This window comes from Micromys minutus, assembly GCF_963924665.1.
Source record: "Micromys minutus genome assembly, chromosome: 11".
Classification (NCBI taxonomy): domain Eukaryota; kingdom Metazoa; phylum Chordata; class Mammalia; order Rodentia; family Muridae; genus Micromys; species Micromys minutus.
In genome coordinates this window covers 19292233-19313404 of record NC_137980.1, presented here as the reverse complement: position 1 = coordinate 19313404, position 21172 = coordinate 19292233, and the positions used below count along the sequence as shown (strand labels likewise).

At 42.6% G+C, this 21172-nt stretch overlaps 1 protein-coding gene across 1 annotated transcript in view; it reads left to right on the top strand.

The window, feature by feature from the left end:
- The window catches only part of ARHGEF28 (Rho guanine nucleotide exchange factor 28), a 223795-nt gene extending 205511 nt beyond the window's left edge, over positions 1-18284 (top strand). The window contains exon 35 of the mRNA XM_080924751.1: positions 18048-18284. Within this exon, the coding sequence (XP_080780877.1) occupies positions 18048-18193 (146 nt within the window). The 3' untranslated portion in view covers positions 18194-18284. The remainder of the gene's footprint in view (positions 1-18047) is intronic.
- Positions 18285-21172: the final 2888 nt, after the last annotated feature.

The following is a 21172-nucleotide window of genomic DNA, read 5'->3' as shown; positions in this document are numbered from 1 at the left end:
CATCCCTGGACTGGTGGTCCTACATGCTGTAAAAAAGCAAGCCAAGCAAGACACAAGGAGCAAGCCAATAAGCAACACCCATCCATGGTCTCTGTGTCAATACCTGCTTGTGGCTTTTAACATGTTTGAGTTTCTGTCCTGATTACCTTTGATGATGGACTATGATATTGAAGTATAAGCAAGATAAGCCCTTTCCTCCCCAGCTTGCTTATGGTCATGGTGTTTTATTCAATCAACAAAAACCCTAAGACTGTGTGTGTGTGTGTGTGTGTGTGTGTGTGTGTGTCCGTGTGTGTGTCCCATGGAGTCACCTAGCGTAGATGCTAGGTAGTACAAGGGCAGAGCTCTGAAAGAGCATCAAACATTGTTAATGACTGAGCCGTCTCCACAGCCTGTTTTTGTTTTTAAACTTAGAAAATGCTCAGGCTGAGGTAAAGCACTGTGAAAACGCAGACTGACTTTTGTGAGTTGCTCTGCTCTGAGCTGGCTTTAAGTCAGCCATTTTCATGAACAAGAAGGAAATACCTGAGATTTTCATTGTCTGAGCTGGGAGCAAACACTACTGGGAAAATTCCCATTGAAAGTGGCCAATGGAAAGAGGGCTCAGTGGATAGAAGTATTTGTTTTTGCTCAATCCAAGGAATACACAGGAAGATGGGAGGAGACAAAACAAACAAACAAAAACCTCTACAAATGTCCTTGACTTCACGAGTGCATGCTGTGGCATACATCTCCCCTCCTGACACCAGGTGTACACAATACACTGTAATAATAACAATCAAATGCATAACAAATTTTTAAGTAGCCAATTGGCAGAAGTTATTGCACTGTGGTAGATCCTATGATTCTTGGTAAAATATAGAAGGATTATCTTTTTCAAATGTTCCTGCCAGTAAATTATAATATTTCCTTTTTATATGTGTCAGATGACAGATGTAGACATTTGGATAAGGAGATTGGATCGATAGATATGCTAGATTCAATCTCTCCCTATAGTTTAAAAGACCCAGCAACTATCTCATTATCCTACTGATGGGATGGGGCCAAGATTACATTCTTTTTTTTTCTTAATTATAAATCAAAGTGTGCTCACCATAAAGCATCTATTTCATCAGACAGACAGACTACTTCTGGGATGGTTATTTTCAAGACTGTTAGTGAGATCATTGTTTAACTTGATGATGAATATAGTTCCGAAAAATTCCCAGTGTTTTACAGAGGGTTTGGCTAAATGGCTACATCAGCACTATCCCAGAACCAAACCAAACCAAAAAAGAAACAAACGGAAACCCAGAAACAAAAAAAAAAACCAAACCAAACAACAAAACAACCTGGTGGGGTTGAAACTTACTAAGGTTTCTGCCCATTTGGGGCCAGAATGTTGACAAGTCTAATCAGACCTGACATGTCCCCAGAAGAAGAGCAGGCGAAGTGTTTTTTGTCCACCATCCAGCGATTGGTGGAAAACTGACAGATGCTGTCAATGCCTGCAATCAAATTGAACAAGAATAACCTGACTGCCCTTTCCAGTGTAGTGAAGGACATGCATTGGTGTCTTACTGATTCACAAGGATGGACACGGCAGTGGATGAGCAGGCAAATGTGTGGAGTGTTAGGCAGTGGAGGGGGCCCACTGTCATGGTGATTAAGGAGGAGGGCTTGGGACTTAGACCTGGGTTCCGATTTCAGCTCAGTCACTTATCTATGAAATTTCAAATGGGTGTTTAAAATTATTTGGCGTGTCTCGGAGCATTTCTCACGCTCCTGATAATATCTCCTTTGTGTGTGGTATAAAACGGATGCATGTAAAATTCCTCGGATTTAGAAAACATCACTGGTGATGGTATTTCTGTGGTGAGGGAGGTCTGAGATCTTAGGAGATGATGCCTTCGGTCACATGAGCCATTGGCCTGCTTCCACCGTGCTCTCTGGTGATGGGAAAGTACCTCTTATGCCCCATTTGGGGTGACTGTCTTTACTAATGCTCCATGACTTGACTGGTTGGCTGTTCTTAGGTATTATGTGATTTTCTTTTTAAGTTCCCATGACAATACTGGGAAATGCAATTGAGGGGATGGCAGGGTAGGTTTTGCCTGCTCCTATTGTATTTCCATGCTCTGTGACCGTCCCAAAGTGCCACTTCTCAAGCTTGTCTAAGTATAACCTCTTCCTCTACAGCCCAGTATCTTTCAGGACAGGTTTTTTTTAAGACATCTTTTGGAAATACTGATGTCACTGAATGTTGAAATCAACTCCTTGCAATTGGCACACCCTTCAGATACAGTTCCCTCACACCCCTGGGAACACTTGAAATCCAAATGACATATCTCAGCATAATTTGCTACAAGGAATTGTGCTTTGCAACCGAAACCAGGCACAATGAACTTAAGACAGGGTTTTATTTACAACAGCTCCATACACAAGCACATCCCTGGCTCACAGTGGGGACACAGTCAAGGGCTGACGTTCTGGCCTCTCAAGATTTGCCTGGCTCAGCTTTATTGGCTCCTGGAGGCCTTCTGTGTATGGAAGTTGGTCACCTTGAGGAAGCACAGGAGGTTGTGTGTGCCCTAGCGGTGAGATCCAGCTTCTAGTCACCCAGCCTCATAAAACTTCAGCCTTTATTACCTAATAATAAAGATGATAAAAGAGCTATCCAGTCAAGGTGATTTGGATCCTTTCTTCAGCAGGCTGGTACCTGAGACTCATCAGTCCTCATCGTCAGTATCCCCACTACCTTATACTTGGAGCTCATTATCCTCCTCCTCCTCTTCCTCTTCCTCCTTCTCCTCCTCTTCTTCCTCCTCTTTCTCCTTCTTCTCCTCTTTTTTTCTCCTCCTCCTCCAGAGTTACTCTGGGCCATTTTCTTCCAAAGGCCCCTCTCGACATCCTTAGCTAGGGTCAGGAGCCCCTCACACGTGGCTCGATGGAAACAGGCAAAAACTTTGGTTCCCTTCTGCACAGTTCCCTCTGCATTTGCCCTCCAGACACTGTGACACTTTATATAGCATACCAACGTGTCAAGGTGTAAATTACATTCAGTAAAATTCTTAGTCCTTAACTTGACTATCCAGTTTTATGGAAAGAATATCAAGGCACAAAACATTCCCATCACCCCGGAGAGCCCACTTTGGCTCTTTTTCAGTCAAGCCTCAGACCAGCAGAGACAGCACCTATGTTGCCTGTCACCACAGGCTAATTTTGCTTTTCCAGAACATAATAGAATCAGTCAGCTCACAGCTTTTGTGGGCCTGGCTTGTTTTCACCCTTCCTGTTATTTTTGAGATGTATCCATGTGCCTACGCATGGGCCTCTGACAGGTTTCCTCGTTTTACAGGGTAATCTGTTGATGATTATACCTGGCCTGCCTCTAGTTTTTAGGTATTTTATAAATTATGTTTTTATATCTCTTAACTAAATGCCCACGGGTGGAATTACTACTGGTAGGTGCCCGCTTAACATAAAACCATGGGGTGGTTTTAAAAGTAACTGCATCACTGTTCAGTCTCTTGGGTACTAAGCACAAATCTATTTCACCTTGGTTCCTAATGCCCAGTCCAGTAAGGGCACACAGTAGGAACTCAGTGGAGCTTAGCTCAGTGACTGGCACACAGTAGGGACTTTGTGTTGCCCAGTCCATTGAAAGGCACATAGTAGAAACTCAATATCTTATAGAAAGACAAATGAATGAGATGCTCAAATTAGTCTTCATTTTGAACTATCCTCTGACCACAAACAAATGCTTTGTTCATTATGTGAGGAAGGTCCATTAAGGTCAGGCAAAGAATTGAGGAACACAACTCCCTTCTCACCCTGTTCTTGAGTGAGCCTCCTGTGTCAGGGAGGTATGGGAAGAGAAACCAGCAATGCAGGTTGATGTGAAGACTCAGTCACTAAAAGTCACCAAGCTTTACAAAATCTTCTGAAGTTAAAACTTCCCTTATCTTCTACTGTGGCCCCTGGTTTCCGGTTCTCTTTCTCTTTAGCCCCCCACATTTCATACAAACAGGACAGCTTTGTTCCTGACCTCTGACATTTCCCTACCACAATGGCTGCACACCTCACTGGAATCACATTCCACGAAGGCAGTTGACTTCTTGGTGAGCGTTTGAGGTTCAGTTCAGATGCCTTCTTCTCCCCCCACCCCCAAAACCTGTCTTGGCCATCACATCTGGAAACTATTCCGTTCTGGAGAGTTTTTGGTGATATGTATCAGAGAGTAATGTTCATTTGCCACTGAGCAGGATGGCCCGCCTGTTGAACTTAGCTGTATTTCTACCTTGTTATTCCTCAAGGGGACAAGCAACTCCATGGCCACAAGCTTGTAGACCCTCGGCATAGCAGCTGGGGCTGCCAGGCCTTCAGTGAGTACCTGAGGCTACCAAACATGGCTCCTGCTCTTGGGTCTTTCACTAGCAAGCAGTAGAATTGTCCAGCCAGATGGATGTTGTTTCTTGAACAGAACTGTTGGTCAAAGAATCAGATCTGTGTCAAAAGAGGAAGTTTCTATACAACCTCGGATCTTCGTCACCTGGATAAGCAAAGGCTGCTAGCTGGCTTTCCTTCAGCTCTGGTCTTGAGTCACAGGTCAGGACATACAAGTATCAGCAGGCACACAGCTCCATTTTCATCTGTGTTTATTTACAAGACAGCCTTAAGTCAGTTCTCTTGAGAGAGGTGTTTCCAAACACTCCCTCCCCCCTCCTCTCTCTCCCTCTTTTCTTCTCCCTCTCCCTTCCTCCCTCCCCCCTTCCCCTCCCTTTCCCCTCTTTCTCTCCCCTGTTTCTGTCCCCAAAGTGTTGGGATTACAGGCATGCCCCACCATACCTGGCTTGCTTTTGATTGCTGTTTCAATAATTTAAAAGAAAAAAATCTTAGTGTTTCCCTCTTTCCTATAAATTTCCTACTTTTGTAATTATGTAAGTCCTGGAGTATTTTCATCCTAATGTTTGAAAGTGTACTGATCTTTGCATGATAACAAACTTGGAGAGAACCAAGGTGTGAGACCTTGCTTAAACCATACACGTTGGCTGTATATTATTACATGATGCTTTTTAAATTATAATCTTTTTGAGTGACATAAACTCAAGGCTGTAATTAGAAATGATACCTAAGGATTTGACTTCTTAGCAAATGTCATTCCAAAAAAATGAGAATTACCAAGCTAACGAGTCTCATTAAGTAAAAAAAAAAAAAAAAAAAAAAAAAAAAAAAAAAAACCTACACCACACAAGAAAAGTCAATTTTTCAAAAAAAAATGGGCCTGAAAATTCTTCATCATTCATCATTTTGTAGTTAATCAACGTGGGGGGGAAAAAACCCTCATTTGTAGGCACCAAAAACAACTGAATTTCATTTTTAAAAATCTGGTAATAGCATAATTACAAAGAACCAGGTAGAACTAATTAGCTTGGGTGTGTTGGACCAAATCGCTTGCCTTCTTCCGGATTAAAGGAAAATACCATGTCTGGTATGCCGGGGAGTTTTAGCAGCTGCTTCCCCTCTACTGAACCAGTGAACAGTAAATGCTGCATTAAAATTCCTAGGTTGAGTTCCTGCCTCATTCAGTTGGCAGAGAAAGGATTCTTCTCTCAGCGAAATGAGAAGCATACCTCTTTCAGCGTGGGTAGCCTCAAGCTGGTGGCAGTTTCCAGAAGGCCTGTTCTGTTGTCGTTGTGCCTAGGAAGGAACTCCCTGGAGCCGTAGAAAGCTTTGGTACCATGACGACACCGCCTGTAGCTGTGTGATGCTTCATCTGGCATTTCTTGAGTTATCCTTCCCTCTTCCAAGTTATGCCAGGATTTGATTGTTCTGTTTTATTTGGGATGAACACAGCCCTTGTCTACCTGGATATGTCATGAACCATTTCAAACATACACAAAATTAACAGAGGAGTGTAGTAATTCCTCATGCATCATCATGAAATTACGGCTAGCCATGTTTCATCCAGACTCTCACCTCCCTCAATTTTGTATTTAAAGTGAACCATAAACATTTTCATACGTGTATATTAAGCCATGAACATTTCATTAAATATCTCTACCAGGTAAGGCACTCTTTAAAAAAAAAAATACATTTTATTTTATTCACCGAATGATGATTATTTGCACATGTGATTGTTGCAAATAAAATATAGCATAGAATTATCTTCAATTTATAACAGATGCTTTATGTGTGGATTAAATAAGTTTAACAGAGATAGTGTCTTTAAGACACACGTTCATACCTCAGAGCAACTCCTGAAAGCCAAATATAAACACTAGCTTACAAAACCTGATCTCAGTACTAGATTGCTTCATATCGCTTGAACAATTAAAATACAGCGTCACACGGCTTTGCATTTCAGATATTTACCCCATGCTCTTCCCCTAAAGGAATTTCTGATGCAAATGTTTTTAACACCATCCCCACACCTGGGGTAAAACTGACAGGAATTCCATATCAACATGTGGCAGCTGTATGATTACATTTCCAGTATCACAAATACCGTGTGTACATTTTTCCAGTTATTAAAAATAAATTACTGAAGTAAGCACTACATTACAACAGCAGTTCCTTCCTGTGTAGCTTGATGCATTCATTAGCATAGAAGGTTTAATCATGAAAATCGAAAATATAGAGGACCACGTTTGCTTCTGGTCAGTGTTCTTGCTTTCCAGGGAATGCTGACTCACAGAAGGCTGTTCACCCTCCTGTGATTTTCAGCTTCTTCTTCAGAGCTGACCAACACCCTAACAGTGGTGAACATCATCTCTACACAATGTTCTCACTCTTTTCCCTTGGCACGAATGTGCATCCATACCCCATATGCCAATCATATTTTTTTTTGTTTTATTTTTTGCAAGTAAATGTTTAAGTGTTAGTTCCCACAGTTAGGGTCCTTACAATGCTTAGGACCTGTCTGTGTAACTGTGATAACAGGTCTTTCTGTAGCTTGCTTTTCCTCTGTATTGTATGCATTTACCTGAGTGTGTGATGTATGCTGTTTCAACTTACGATGGATGAGGCCAGGGCATTCCTTACCCTAGGAATGAGAAAGGAGCATGGTTCCTGTGCTTTTCCATTACAAATTGTGACCAGTAATGTTCAGTCCTTGTGCACATGAATGAGAGTTTACTTAGAATATAACACTCGGGAGTAGGAAGGGGTCCTTAGCTTTGCCGGGCTGCACTCCTGGTGCTTCTGGCCCTCCTCGGGCTTAGCATCATTAGGATGCTGCGGTTCTGCAGGCATAGCACATATGGCAATGGTCAGACTTTCTTCCCATCCATTCTGTCTGGTCATCACCGAGACACAGTATCTGTGCATGGTCAGTAGCTTTCCACGTCCCACCTCCCATGACTTCTGTGTTTATGCTGCTGTTGCATTTTTTACTCCTAGGTTCTAGAATTTCCAAAAGATCCACTCTTTGAAATTTCTTTCAAACTGGCTCACTGCGTTTTTGTTCTCAGAGAAGTGGCTTTCAAAGAAAATCTTTTTACAGTTATATGTAGACACTTAAGATCAGAAAGAGACTGTTCTCTTCCTCCCCACCCCCTCATTCCCTTCTTTCGTTCACTTCATCTGTCTGTGTGTCTGTCTTAAGTTTTGCTTGATGGTTCCTTTGTCCTTCTGCTTCAGTTTGGATTTGTGTTCTCTCTAGCCCTGGGCTTATCCCTTCATGGCTCTTCATAGTTTGTGCTCCTTTGTGGAAACCTGTGCGCTCAGCACCCTGCTTCCTTCTCCCTACTATATGCTTTATAGGAACATATACAGGTGTGTGTGTGTGTGTGTGTGTGTGTGTGTGTGTGCATGTGCACATGTATATGCACATTGTATGTGGTTGTGTGTACATGTGAGTATGTTGTGCATTTATGAGTATGTGTGTGTGAGTGTGTGCATGTGTATATGTGTATGCACATTGTATGTGATTGTGTGTACATATATGCTGTGCATTTGTAAGTGTGTGTGTGTGTGTGTGTGTGTGTGTGTGTGTGTGCATACAAGTTGGTGGGAGAACTGCTTGATGGAGGGGTGTATTTCCTAAGAAAAGATGGGAATAAATTTTCTAATAAATTGAAATAATTCATCCCTCATTTATTTTTGCTACTGTGACATTTAGTTTTTAACAGTTCACCCAGGATCACAACGTGTTGAATTTGGGAGGATTTGTTTTTCCACTTCCTCTGATTCCTGCTGAGAAGTTTGACCTGTCTGGCTCCTGATGTTTCCTTTGTGATCTGCTCAGCTCTAGAGATTTTTAGAACCATCTTGTGTAAATTTTACGATAACTGTCTGTAAGATCATCTGCTAGAATAATTTTTACGAGTTAATCATTGGACCCTTCTCACTCAGAGACACATTTCCTTCTGTTCTGGGAAACGGTCTTTTCCTTTTTATCTCCTTTTTTTTTTTTTTTTTTTTTTTTTTTAAACACTGCTTCTCTTTTCTTACGTCACTGGAAGTGCTTTTTTGTGGACCTTGGATTTCTCCAATTCTTTCTTATTGTTTTTGTTTCCTTTTTCACATTTTTAAAAATCTTAACCGTGGTATTATCCCACCAACTTTTAAAAACAGTTCTTGCATGTGTGCATATGATATGTGGGTGTGCACGCATGCACACGTGTGTGTTCACAGGACCCACATGCAGAGGTCAGAGGATAACTTCAGCTGTTGGGTCTCACCCTCTATCTGGTTTGACACAGGATCTCTCTTGACCTCCTTCCTGTACACACCAGGCTAGCTGGCCTGCAAGCTTTCAGAGACTCCGGTCTTTGTCTCCCACATCTCCATGAGAGCACTGGAACCAGGCCCCTGTGCACTGCTATATCTGCCTTTCTCCTTGGCTCTAAGGATCAGCAATCGACTCGTCAGGCTTTTGATAACCCTTTATTCACAGAACCATCTCCCTTATCCCCACTGATTACTTTTTTCCAACTCAGCTATCCTTATTTTGATTTCTGAGAAATATTCCTCAATGTTCTTACTATTACTATTTAATAGACTCTAGTTTTACATTTGGAATGCTTCTTCAGTTCCTTTGAAGATGCTAATCATGGGTTTTGGAAGTTGCTTCAGCCTTCCATCTACCTTAGACTGATCTCTGGCTTTACTTTAGGCGTCCTCTGTAGTGATTTACCTGGTAGCTGCCATTTTGGGTTATGGCAGCTGAATTGATTGAAAGACATGTTCGAGGTATGCAGAACTGTGTCTGGTATGGATAAGAACTCTACATTTTATGTTGATTTTCTTCTTTAATGTTTCCCCACACGCCTGGAAATAGGAATATGTGGGTGTGCACTCTACTGTTAAACATCATTTCGTGTATTGTCATGGGGAAGTGGGAGGAATGTTGTGACTTTAGGTATCTAAGTTCACCAATGAGTGGATGGAGCTTCTATCTAGGTATTGCGATGGTCATCTAAGGTCAGATTAGTCCATTGATAGCAGAAGACCTGCAGAGAAATTCTACCTTTCCTGTGCATGCTTGCAACCGTCCGCCACCAAGCCACAGCCCCGTCTGCAGCTCTGCCTTCCTTTCCCTTACACTGTGATTCTGCCAAGGTGACCAGACTAACTGCATTTTTGTCTTTAAGTTGTTTTTCCTAATTTATCCTATTTGATTTTGAATTATTTATTTGTTTTATGTATATGAGTACACCATAGATATCCTCAGAGACACACCAGAAGAGGGCATTGGATCTCATTACAGATGGTTGTGAGTCACCATGTGGTTGCTGGGATTTGAACTCGAGACCTCTGGGAGAGCAGTCAGTGCTCTTCACCGCTGAACCATCTCTCTCTAGTCCTTTCTGTTTTCCTTTTAGTTCTTTCAAACAACTCTTTGTTCTTAGAACCAACCTAATCATCAATACCACTGTCTCTTTGAACTGCCTTTAGAATCACATTTTTTCTTATCAAGAAAGAATATCAAGACTCATGCTGAACAGTGACTTCTGGGTAACAGAAGCAGATTCATTTTTGTGTTTGCCTTTATGTCTCTGTCCTCTAGTTCAGCACACACACACACACACACACACACACACACACTCACACACACACACTCACACAGACACTCACACATACACTCACACTCACACACACACTCACACACACACACTCACACACACACACTCACACACACACACTCACACAGACACTCACACATACACTCACAATCACACACACACTCACACACACACACTCACACACACACACACTCACATACTCACACTCACAAGTGCCACTATAGTCACCCCATTTATTTTTCAGGAAGCATACAAGGTAATAGACTTCACTATGGCATTTACATATTTGTGTCATACTACAATCCTGCCCTTCCCCCCCCCCCCATATCCTCCACCCCCTTACTCTATCTCTTGCTAATCTTTCTGATAAAATCATTGAAATTCCACGTGGCTGTTTTTTTGGTGAGTCTGATCCAGGTAGTTCCAGCTTTTGAACCAGGTATTCACTAATGCATACATTCATCTGATAATATGTTGACATCTGTTCTTACTATAACTGGAAATTTATTTTGATATTATCAGGTTAGATGAACTATGTTTCCTGTGTCTTAAGCTTGTTAGTTTCAAATGGATTTAATCTAGAAAGAGCAAAGATTATAAATCCAAATTTCAGAAGAAACTCTCCTAATTCATTGATAAAGGTAGACAGACCCAGGATATCAAATGAGATGCTTTCTGGATCAGAATTCACCTAAGAGATGTTATTGGCTTTCTAGGCAAGAACAAAGACCATTTTGAAATCAGTATCAGTTTTTATAGAGACATATAAATGCAAATTAACCTCATGCATTTTATGGGCAGTTTTTACATCTTTCTAAAGTACACGGAAACCCATACATGAACCTGCCAATGACTCGTTATCCCATTACACTAAAATTGATGTGAACGCGCTTGCATCCTGGTGAGGATCCTAATGTACCACTGCAGCGTTCTCTTTATATCACACACAGAAGCTACAATGTCGGAACAACAGAGAACATTTTATGATATTAGGATCCAAATATATGAAAGGCTATTGACTTTTAAAAGCAATCACGGCAATTTTCAAACATACACGAAAGCTGTTTGGTGAATCCCACCTACCTACAGCTTTAACTCTTACCAACCCACAGCCACTCTTGGGTCCAGTCCCTTTTCTCTCTCACGTTGAGTTACCTTAAACATATCCAAGACAGCTTACCATTTTATTAGAAAAATATTTTACCATCGTTTTCTGAAAGAACTCAGGTTTGTTTGTTTTATTTTTAAATCTCTGTAATGTCATTATAATACCCAAACGATAATGACAATTGTGACTCAAAATCAAGCTGTCAATGTGTGGCTGACGACGATTTTCTTATAAATACCCTTGGTGACTGTTCTGTGAAAATAGAGTCCAAATAATTTTATATATTGCCTTTAATTGGCATATTCCTTAAGACTGACTATTTTACCTCTTATGTTCTTTTGCCTCTCTCTTTTAACAAACACCTTTAATATTCAATTTTTTTGTTGAAAAGACCGGCTCGAATTTTCTGGGTAAAATAAAAAATTCCCATCCCAGAGTGTCCTGACTGTGTCCCCATGGTACCATGTTACATATTCTGCAGCTGGATGCAGTTCCTTGGGCTGAGCATAGACCTGATGGAATGCAGGCCTCTATCCTGTAGGAAGCATCTCTACGGATGGCACTGTGCATTTCCTTCTCATCCCATCGTGGGGCGCAGTGTCTGCTTGCTTCCATGAGCCCTGGTCCAGCTGCCAGCCTGACCTAGCCATTCAGTTCCCCGCTAGCTTTTCTCTCCACAGTCACGGCAGCCACTAATGAGTCTGGCCTTGCTCTACCGTAGCTCTGAGCTTCTGGATTCAGATGACCTTACCTTCACCCTTTCCCTTTCACCCAGGATTTATTTTGGCATCTTGCTCATCTGTTTTCTCTGCACAGTCTATAACGGGTGTATAGGCCTTCAGTGCCCTTTCCTGCATGTGTGTCAGGGAACAAAATCCTGTCTGGGTCCCTGTGAGAAGAGAAAGACTCCCTGAGTCGGGAAACACCTGATGCTAGGTTTCCTCTGAGGCATTTGTGACACCTGTCAGCTGAGCCTTTTCCAATTCCAAGGAGTCTCTCAGTTCTTGTGCCTGGCTTAACCTGGTGTTTCATCAGCTTGCCCACTGTTTGCTTTTTATCAGGAATACCTGATGGCATCTTATCAGAGACTCGTACCTCATACCCGAGATGCTTCTCAGGAGTGCAGTGAGGACTATTCCTTGTGGGACTTGATGAAATCAACGTGGTGGCCACTAAGTGGTGATAGCCTACTTTGGAGAAAGACAAATCTAAGAGCAAACTCTGGTTGAGACAGCAGATGGCCATGCTGTGCTGGGCGGCCTTGTGCCTTTTGTGAACACGGTTTAATCTACCCGGTGCTGACTTCTTCCACTCCACTTTGTTGCTTCTTGGCACTGAGTTCATCTCTGGTGTGGCCATCTCTAGTATAAAAATACTGCCAAAGCCCAGTTTTCAGTCACAAGCTTAAGAACCAGTGTCACACAATTTACTTTCAATACTGCATGCGTTTTCTCTCTCTCTCTCTCTCTCTCTCTCTCTCTCTCTCTCTCTCTCTCATTACTTTTCAGGTTCAGTACTGACACACAAGGACTAGGGAAAAAAAGAGTCATAACACTAATTTAGAACTTTTTTTTTTTTTGTTTCAGCTGTCAGCTCTAGATTGCTTTTCGCATCCGAAGCCCACATCCTGTTTTGTGGCTCACTATGAAAAATCGAGTTGAGCAAAATTAGGGACAAAGACCAGTTTTCCTTTGCTCTGAAGATACAATAAATGCTTTCCATTAGAGGGAAAATGTTGTTCATTGATGCTCCTGGGAAGAAGTAATGATTGCCAATGATGCCATCAGGAAACGAGTTTCAAATGTTTCGGAGTGTAGGCATGAATCAGGGACTAGCTGGATATACTAACGACTCTGTAGAATGGGAACATTAATGATAAAGTCGTCTCTTGGAGAAGTGATTCTAGGAAAGTGTGACTTTTGAGTTTGGGGACATGCCTGAGGGATATAGTAAGTAAGACACACGAGTCAGAAAGCTTGATTAAAATAAACGAGCAGAGCCACGGCTCAGGAGATGTGGAGTTCTGTTCTGTGGGGTAAGAAGGGTTAAACAGTGTGTCATCAGTGATTTCAACAGTAGACTAAACAAGCTCGGTGCACCCCTGGGAGTCTGGGGCCTCGCCATTGCTATGCTGCTGGGCTCATTCAGACCTTGGAACTGATGCCCGTGATGAAAGTTACAGGTTTTTTTTAATGTTAAATAAAACTTTCATTTCAAAATGGTGGTGTTTTCAAGTGGCTTTTCCTGAAGGATGTAACAGCACATCCTAGAAATCCCAGCATTTGTGATGTAGAGGTAAGAGGATCATAAGTTCAAGGTCAGCCTGAACTACATAGTGAGACTCCATCTGAAACATAGGCACAGACACACACACACACACACACACACACACAAAACCACACTCACTCACACACACACACCACACTCACGCACACTCAAACACACTCACACACATGCTCACACACACACACAGCCATGCTCACGGGCACACACACAAGCACAAGAAAGTAAAAAATGTAAATAAATAAAGTGTTTTCATAGATAGAAAACTCAGGAAAAGGCAAAAACTATGTTAATTAAATGTCTTCAAATTGGAGACAAGCTTTGTCTTGTTGGCAAGTGACTCTTACATTTGCTGGTCACAAGAGCAGAGATCAAGTGTAGATTGTAGCTATGAATGGTACTGATTAGTTTCCCATACCTTTAAGGATAATGTGTGGGCTCTGTTCAGATGTGTTGTTGAGAAGGCTGAAGACAGACCAGTAGAAAAAAGATGACTCCCTTCTAAACATTAATTTAAAGGCAACTTCAAGTAATGGGTTTGACTGCCTTGTGCATTCTTTTGTTTTATCTTACCTCTAGAATGTTGTTTGTAAAGTCACTGAACCCAAACAGAAACATAAGAGCATTTCATGATTTCAGCCCAATCTTTCATGACTTGCCCGAGGCGGCATTTCACCCCGTGGTGTAGTTTTGAATCACTTCACAGTTTATGAGTCACTTTGTTCGTTGTAAATATAACACGATGATGTTTTTTAAACCATCTGTAGGCTTGTCATGAAAATAGCTAATTATCAAGTTGGCTCAAAATGATAATAATGATGGTGATATAGTGGAAGGCCAAATGTCTTCAGTGTTTGCTAGAAATTCCAGTATTAGGGAACAGAGGAAAGGAGGAAAGCAATACTCGCCGGTGTCAACAGGCAAGCTGTCAGTGGGGGGACTGTCTTGGTTGTGCGTGCATGTCCCTTAGCAAGAGGGGTGTTCTTTTGTACCAAACATCTACAAAAAAAAAGATAACAGTCAGATTGAGAGTATGTCTTCCATTTTACTGCATTAGTGGGCTAGCCTGGACCCACAGTGACCATCACCATGTAGCTGTGGAGATTTCTTTTGGAAGTTAAGGTTCGTGTGCAAGCAGTAGCTCAGTTATGAAGCACAAAAGCCCCCGAACCAAGTGTCTACTTTTCCATTGGTTCAGTGAGACTTTTGGTTTATAGATGTGTTTCAGTTTATTTGTCTCTATTTTAGGCTTACTAATCTGAACTCTGTTCTGTTTCCAGAGATGTGGTGAGGTTAAAATTATTATGTCAAAAGGGAGGGTGTTGCAGTTTGAAATTGTGTCTCATTAGAATAGTGTTGGCCCTTCAGTTCACTAGACCCTGATCCCATTGATACTGTTTATTAAAAAATAAGAAAGTTTTGTTTTTCTCTTCATGAATTATCAGGCATTATGATCACGAACGAAATTGGATAATTTCATTTTAACTCTCCAAGAATTCTGCTCTCTAGGGCGGTAAGGTTCCATTTGCAGAAATATACTTTCAGTTTCTATGTGAGGGTCATATTTTCGGGGGTAAAAAGATATGAAAAAGGTGGCTGGCTTTCAGAAATACACAGTTGTTCTGCTAGAGTTCTCTCAGGGGGCAGAAATAGAGTAATACGATCAGAAATCCCGGAATGGCTTCTATTTTACAATCAGACTGCCTGACCTTGCCTACATAGTTCAGGTAGAAATGAAGAAAGAACAGGGAGCAAGGAATTGAGTTCACTCTGGGTGATACATGGTCACACAGCATCCAGCTGGGACTGCAATGTAGGCCAGTCAACTTAGGGCCCAACATATTGGTAGAAATAGTGTTCTTTTATGTTTTCGTCCTCATTCCAAAATATTCTGATTGAAGCCCTGCTCCCTGCTATACAAAGTATGCTTGTGCGCACACACTCCTGTGCAAGTGTGCGCACACACACACTCTTCTATCCTATGTGTCTCTGTCATCTGAAATGGCAGCCAATCATTTAAAGATCAGAGAATTTTTTTCCCCCAATACACACTTGGTTTTTTTGTCTTGCTTTTTGCTTTTCTCCTGAAGCCATTAATGAGACACCCCAGATTGACAGACCCCGGGACATTTTGGACTCTGCTTTATCCCAGAGGCTAGCAGTTTTCATGGATTACAGGAATGTGCCCAGACCTGTCAGATTTCAGTAATCAGCTCCCAACCACCTCTTTCCATGGGTGAATTTTTTGTTTCTGTTCCCAGCGTAATGGTTTGAGTGTCCCAGCTGGTCCGTTCATTGTCAAGGGGGCAGAGCTGCTTCAGCATAGGTGACCTGCTCAATCTGCCAGTATTTGCTAGATGAAAGTGTTGAGATTTTTTTTTTTTCTTTCAAGTTGTTTTGTATCAACATCAGCTGTTCCAGCAGCTGGGGAGAGGAACTAAGATAGTGTGAACAATCTAACGTCCACAGACAAACATGCCCTGTCTCCAGGAGCAGTAAAATAGTATGGAGACGTGCTTCAGGTTGATTTGAAATCATCGGTTGGGATCTTTGTATCTGTCTGGCTGTGTGGTGTGGGAGAGGTTGCTAGGTCTGTAATTATCGCCCTGTTGGTCTGGGGGGAGGGGCTCAGTACATCTTTTTCTTTGCTGTCTTCTAGGAAGGTAAGTGGAGAGAAAATATTAAACATGTAGGATCTTGTGATCCGAAAGAGCTGGGAAAGTCACTTCCAGCACACTGAGGAGTGAGATCATGAGACCTGAGGAGGGAGGTGTCCTTTTGGGGTCTGCAGTCCTCTAAGATGAGGTTTGGGATGCTCGCAGCTGGGTGATGCTGGGCAAAACGTTCAACTAGTCTGAGCCTTAGTTTCCCAACTTGTAAACTGTGGGTTACATTCTGAGTTGCAAAGAGGTGGTGGATGTAAAAAAAAAAAGTGGCACAGCTTTCAGGCTGGTTGCAAGGGCATCCTGCTCAGAAGCATCTTCAACAGCCTTTAGATAATGCGTTCCTTGGGTTTGAGATACAGGACCTAAAGTCACGTTGCCCCAGCATAAGAGGTGTTCTTCCTGGGTTGGTGATGTAACTCAGTTGGTAGACTGCCTTTCTGGCATATATCCAGAACACCATGAGTTGATCCACAGCGCCACATAAACGGAGCATGGTTGCTCTTATCTGTAATTCCACAACACAGGATGTAGAGTCAGGAGGATGGGAAGTTCAAGGTCTTCCTTGGTTATCCCAGGATATGAGAGACCCTGTTTCAAGGTGGGGAGTGGAGCGGGGTGGAGGGAGGAGAAAACAGAAGTTAGGCTCAGCCTGTGCCTTTGATCAAGCTGAAGCAGGCAGCCTGGCCTTCTCAGCCTGCCCTCAGGATCCTCCTTTGCTTCAGGGTCAAGTGATCTGATTCTACTCCTAAGGCCCTGGTTGCGGCTCCCAGACCTGAGGGGTAGAAAATGATGGAGCCCCATGGGGACATTCTGCCCTTCATTGTCACCAAGCCATTTATATCGTATTCCCTAACAGCCAAAATTCCTGTCTGGAGGAAAAGGTTAGAAGTATTCTAACATTAGAATGGAGACAGGAATGTCATCTATCTAATGGTGGCTTAGGATAAAATGAGGCAAAGGCGATAATGAAAGAGAAAAAGGTGGACCTTGGGATGCCCTACCCTCAGTCCCCATGCAGATCTGTCTGCCTCCGCCTTTAACTAGAAGCTGCTTACCTAGAAGTTTTGCTACCTGGGGGAGGTTGGATATTGTGAGAAATGCCATGAAAATGATTTGTAGCAAGTATGTTTCTTTCTTCAAATCAAAGCACCCCTTCATCTCTTCCCCTTAAAGCACAGTATAGAAGCTTTTTATCAGAAAAGAGGAGACAGTGCCTGCTGTTGCTAGGCAACCAGAAAAAAAAAAGCTGCAAGCCCAGCTACAGTCGCAGTTAGTAAGATTTTTTTCCAAAAACCTAGCTGCTCTTGTAAAGTCCTTTGTGTAGCATTAGCAGACGTGCATAGTGGGTGGATAGATACATAGTGGGCGTCTTCCTCATTGTCCAGAACCCATCTCCGAAACCCTTCCCTGCCTACACTAGTGAACCCCAAGATAAATGGAGATTTGAGACCACATTGTGTTTGTTTTCTGGAGACAGAATTTCTCTGTGTATCTCTGGTTATCCCGAAACTCTCTTTGTAGACCAGGCTGGCCTCAAACTCAGAGATCCTCCTGTCTCCACCTCAGGAGTGCTAGGATTAAAGGTGTGTGCCACCTGCAGCCTGAGACTAATTCCTGACTTGAGCATCCTGAAGGAAGAGCCATACTCGGTGACATACACAGGCTGTCTGCATTTTCGAGGCCTGAACCTACTTAAGAAGATCAATGGGAATCCCTTTCTCTGGTAACCGTGAACAGAACCTGTCTTTATGCAGTTGACGCTCCTTTAAGAGTATTCTGGGAAGGAGATTTTCGCTCCTAGGATGCTGGTGTCCACAGCTGAATACTGACGACCTCATTGGATAGCTGCTGTGTTCCTCTTCCTGGGCTTGGGCATTTTCTCTCCGGTTAGGAGGTCGCTCTATTTCCTAATTCTGAGGCGGAAAGTGTCATCTGCCTGGTGGGTCCCAGGTGGAGTCTCTTGTAACCTACGATGTCTTTCAGTTGCAGATTTGGGCTCCTTCCATGGTGAAACTCAGGACTCAAGTCAACAGGCACTCACAACAGAAGCGAAGCTAAGTCTCCCGATGGTGGCCGGACTTGGTGGAGATGCTGGAGAAGGAGCAGAAGAAAACATTGTTTACCTCTGATTGTGTGGCTGGTTTTCCAAGCAAACAAACAAAACCACTGACACTTTGGGGGAGAACTTTTCCTCAGCCCCAGTCCTTGTGTGTGTGATTCTCTCTGCCCAAATTGCTTTAAGAAGAGTATTTAATGTTTCATGAACGTTCAGTTTTTGGCATGAGTCTAATAATTAAATTATTTAAAACAATGGCTCTGTGTGTGTCATCTTTCACTGGTCTCACCCACTTTCAAGTTTCTAGAGGAGTACCAAAAGTCTGTTTTCACTTTGAAATTCCCTGTTACACTTTGTACCCATTTATGTGGAGTGTGAAATACATTTTAAGATAAAGATGAAGCCATTTTGATTTTCCCAGGGCTGAACGCCCGCTATCACAGTAGTTGCTTATAGAGAGTAGCCATGACACCCCAAAGAAGGAAGGCATGGAAAAGACCTTCTCCCACTTCGTTCTTACTTGTGAATGTTGGGAGCCTTCAGAGTTAGGGTGCTGACATCCTTGTGGTGCAGCCCTTTTGTCCTAAGAACATGTTCATACCAGGTGGGAGCTGTGCAGGAACAGAGTCTGGACATACTTGGGACCCGAGTCACCCTGCTCTGTGGCTCCCTTTCTTGAACAACTGCTATTAGGTTCTGAGTCTGCTCTGTGCCATCTTTTAGCCCAGAGCCTTCAGTGTGATTCTTTTGCTGGACATAGTGGAACTCCAAAGAGAGAGCCCTCACTGGGGCCTGCTGGGCAGGACGAGTGTCGAGGACTTCCATCGACTGCAAGGAACTCAGCCTGCGGGTCTTGAGGACAAAGGGTCTGGCTCTTGGTGAAGCTTGCTGCCTGCCTGGACTTTTCTACAAAGGGACAAAGGGCATTTCTTGATTTTAGAGTCCTGGAGAAAATAAACCAGGAAATGTCCTCATCTTGGAAATTTGGAAATATTTGTCTATGTTATTGTCGGTGTCAATAAATACCTTTTGCTTCATTATTTTACTCTGTAAATTTAATATTAAACATGGGACCATAGCAAAACACACATTTCACACATGCAAGTCGGTCCCAATGGAAACCGAAAAGGAACGGTGGGGGTGGGGACCAACCATTAAATCCATCCAGAATTACCACAACGACAAGGGGAGAAATGGCGGGGTGGGGGAGGGGGGAGGGCAGTCACTCGGATCCCAACCTATTTTCCTGAAGTTATAAAATGTCTCTATATTTTCACAGGTCAAATTTTAAGATTCTAAAGTATCTCTTCAGAGAGGTTCTCTTTTGTGGCTTCTGTATATATCTATGCTTTTCTTAAGGGGCATTAAAAAGTCCAGTGACTAAGTTTTCCCTAGGAGGTATAGTCATTAAAATTCGGGCAGCTTACTAAAACTGTTCCTTTACCTCTGAGGCAAACTTCTAATGACTTGAGCTCCACCCCACCCCAAAGGCACCTAGGAAGAAAAGTGTCTTTCTGTCCCCACTAAAGAGAATCTCAGAATCCCATTTCCTTTGAATAGAAACCTTAGAATTATTTCTGTCTCTATCTTTGCTCTGATAACTATAAATATCCTTTTTTTTTCATGATAGAGGAGATGGAAATAGTAAAAATATGTAAAGATGTTTAAAAAATCCTCATGGAGTTCTGCTTTAAAATTTGTACCCAGTTGACCTTCTGGATCTGAAAACCAGATCCTCCCAGCAGCCCACTTGGGACAGCTTGGGCAGGTTTTGAGATACGGGTATTGTAGGCTCATCTTGGCCATTCTGCTATTCTTGCCTGTTCTGTCATTTAACATTTCAGTGTTCTAACTGATGTAGCTAGATGTCGAAGCTTCCTCAAGAAATTCTTCCTTTTCACACGCCTTTCCTGTGTAATGAGCACAGATCTTGTCCACCGAGTCCGCTCCTACGTTAAACACATTGCTACCACTGTCTTGATGCCAGGCGGGGCCTTTGAGAAGTGATTTGATTATGAGGGTAGAGCCTGCATAGGTGGGATTGGTGCTTATACAAGCCATGCAAAAATCCCACAGTCCTTTCCTCATAGGGAGTATGTAGTAAGAAGACCTCATAACTCAGAAAGTTGGCCCTTGTCAGACACCAAATCTAACACATTGCTCTCAGACTTTCTAGCTTCTGGGCACAAGAGTCTGTTTTTCAGAAGCTACCTAGCTCGGGATGTTTTGCTAGAGTAACCTGAACAGGCTACAGCAGAACTCAACAGAGGTTGTTGACCCCCACACAGTTTCTCTAATCTTCCAAGATCATAGATGAACATCTCCCACAAGGATCTGCTGTGCCCCTCAAGGGGAAGCATTAAGGAAAGCTGTTACACTTTTGTCCTGGAATGGAAAGCATTTGTGTTCTGTCCTTTCCGGGCAGTATGAATGTATACATCATCTCGAGTCCAAGTTACTCTGAATTTCATCAGGATGTGTAATTGCTATATCCATCCACCTTCTGGCTCACTCACGGCGGGAGCCCTGTTCTTTCAGAAAAATATAAAAGCACTTGCTGCTAAAATGGTATGTGTGTGTCCACACGAGCCTGTCATGTAAGTTAAGAAGATAACACAATTCAGTCACGGGAGAACAGGTAATGAAAAGGAATGTGTATTCCTTCCTGTGACCTGAGTCACTTTTGTTCCACCCCCCTGACTTCTCTATAAGAAAGCAGCAGCACTCGAGAGACTGGGTTTTACAGCCAATGCTCCTTATTGGCTGTATATCCTTGATATTCTGATTCACCTCTGTTCCATCCTCTATAAAAACAAGGATAGTTGCCTTGTAGGATTCTTGTAACGATTAAACAGTTAAGCAATATGGTTAGAACAGAGTCCGAGAGTAGTGGTCTACCATCACTAACAATCTATTAAAAGTTGCTCAGCTTTGCCCCACAGGTTAGGGAGACTGCTCTTGCATGGCCGATGTGAGTGGAGACCGTAAGTGCTTGAAGATGGCTAGTGAAAAGTGTCCGCAATGTCAGCTTTCTACTCATCTGCATCCTTAA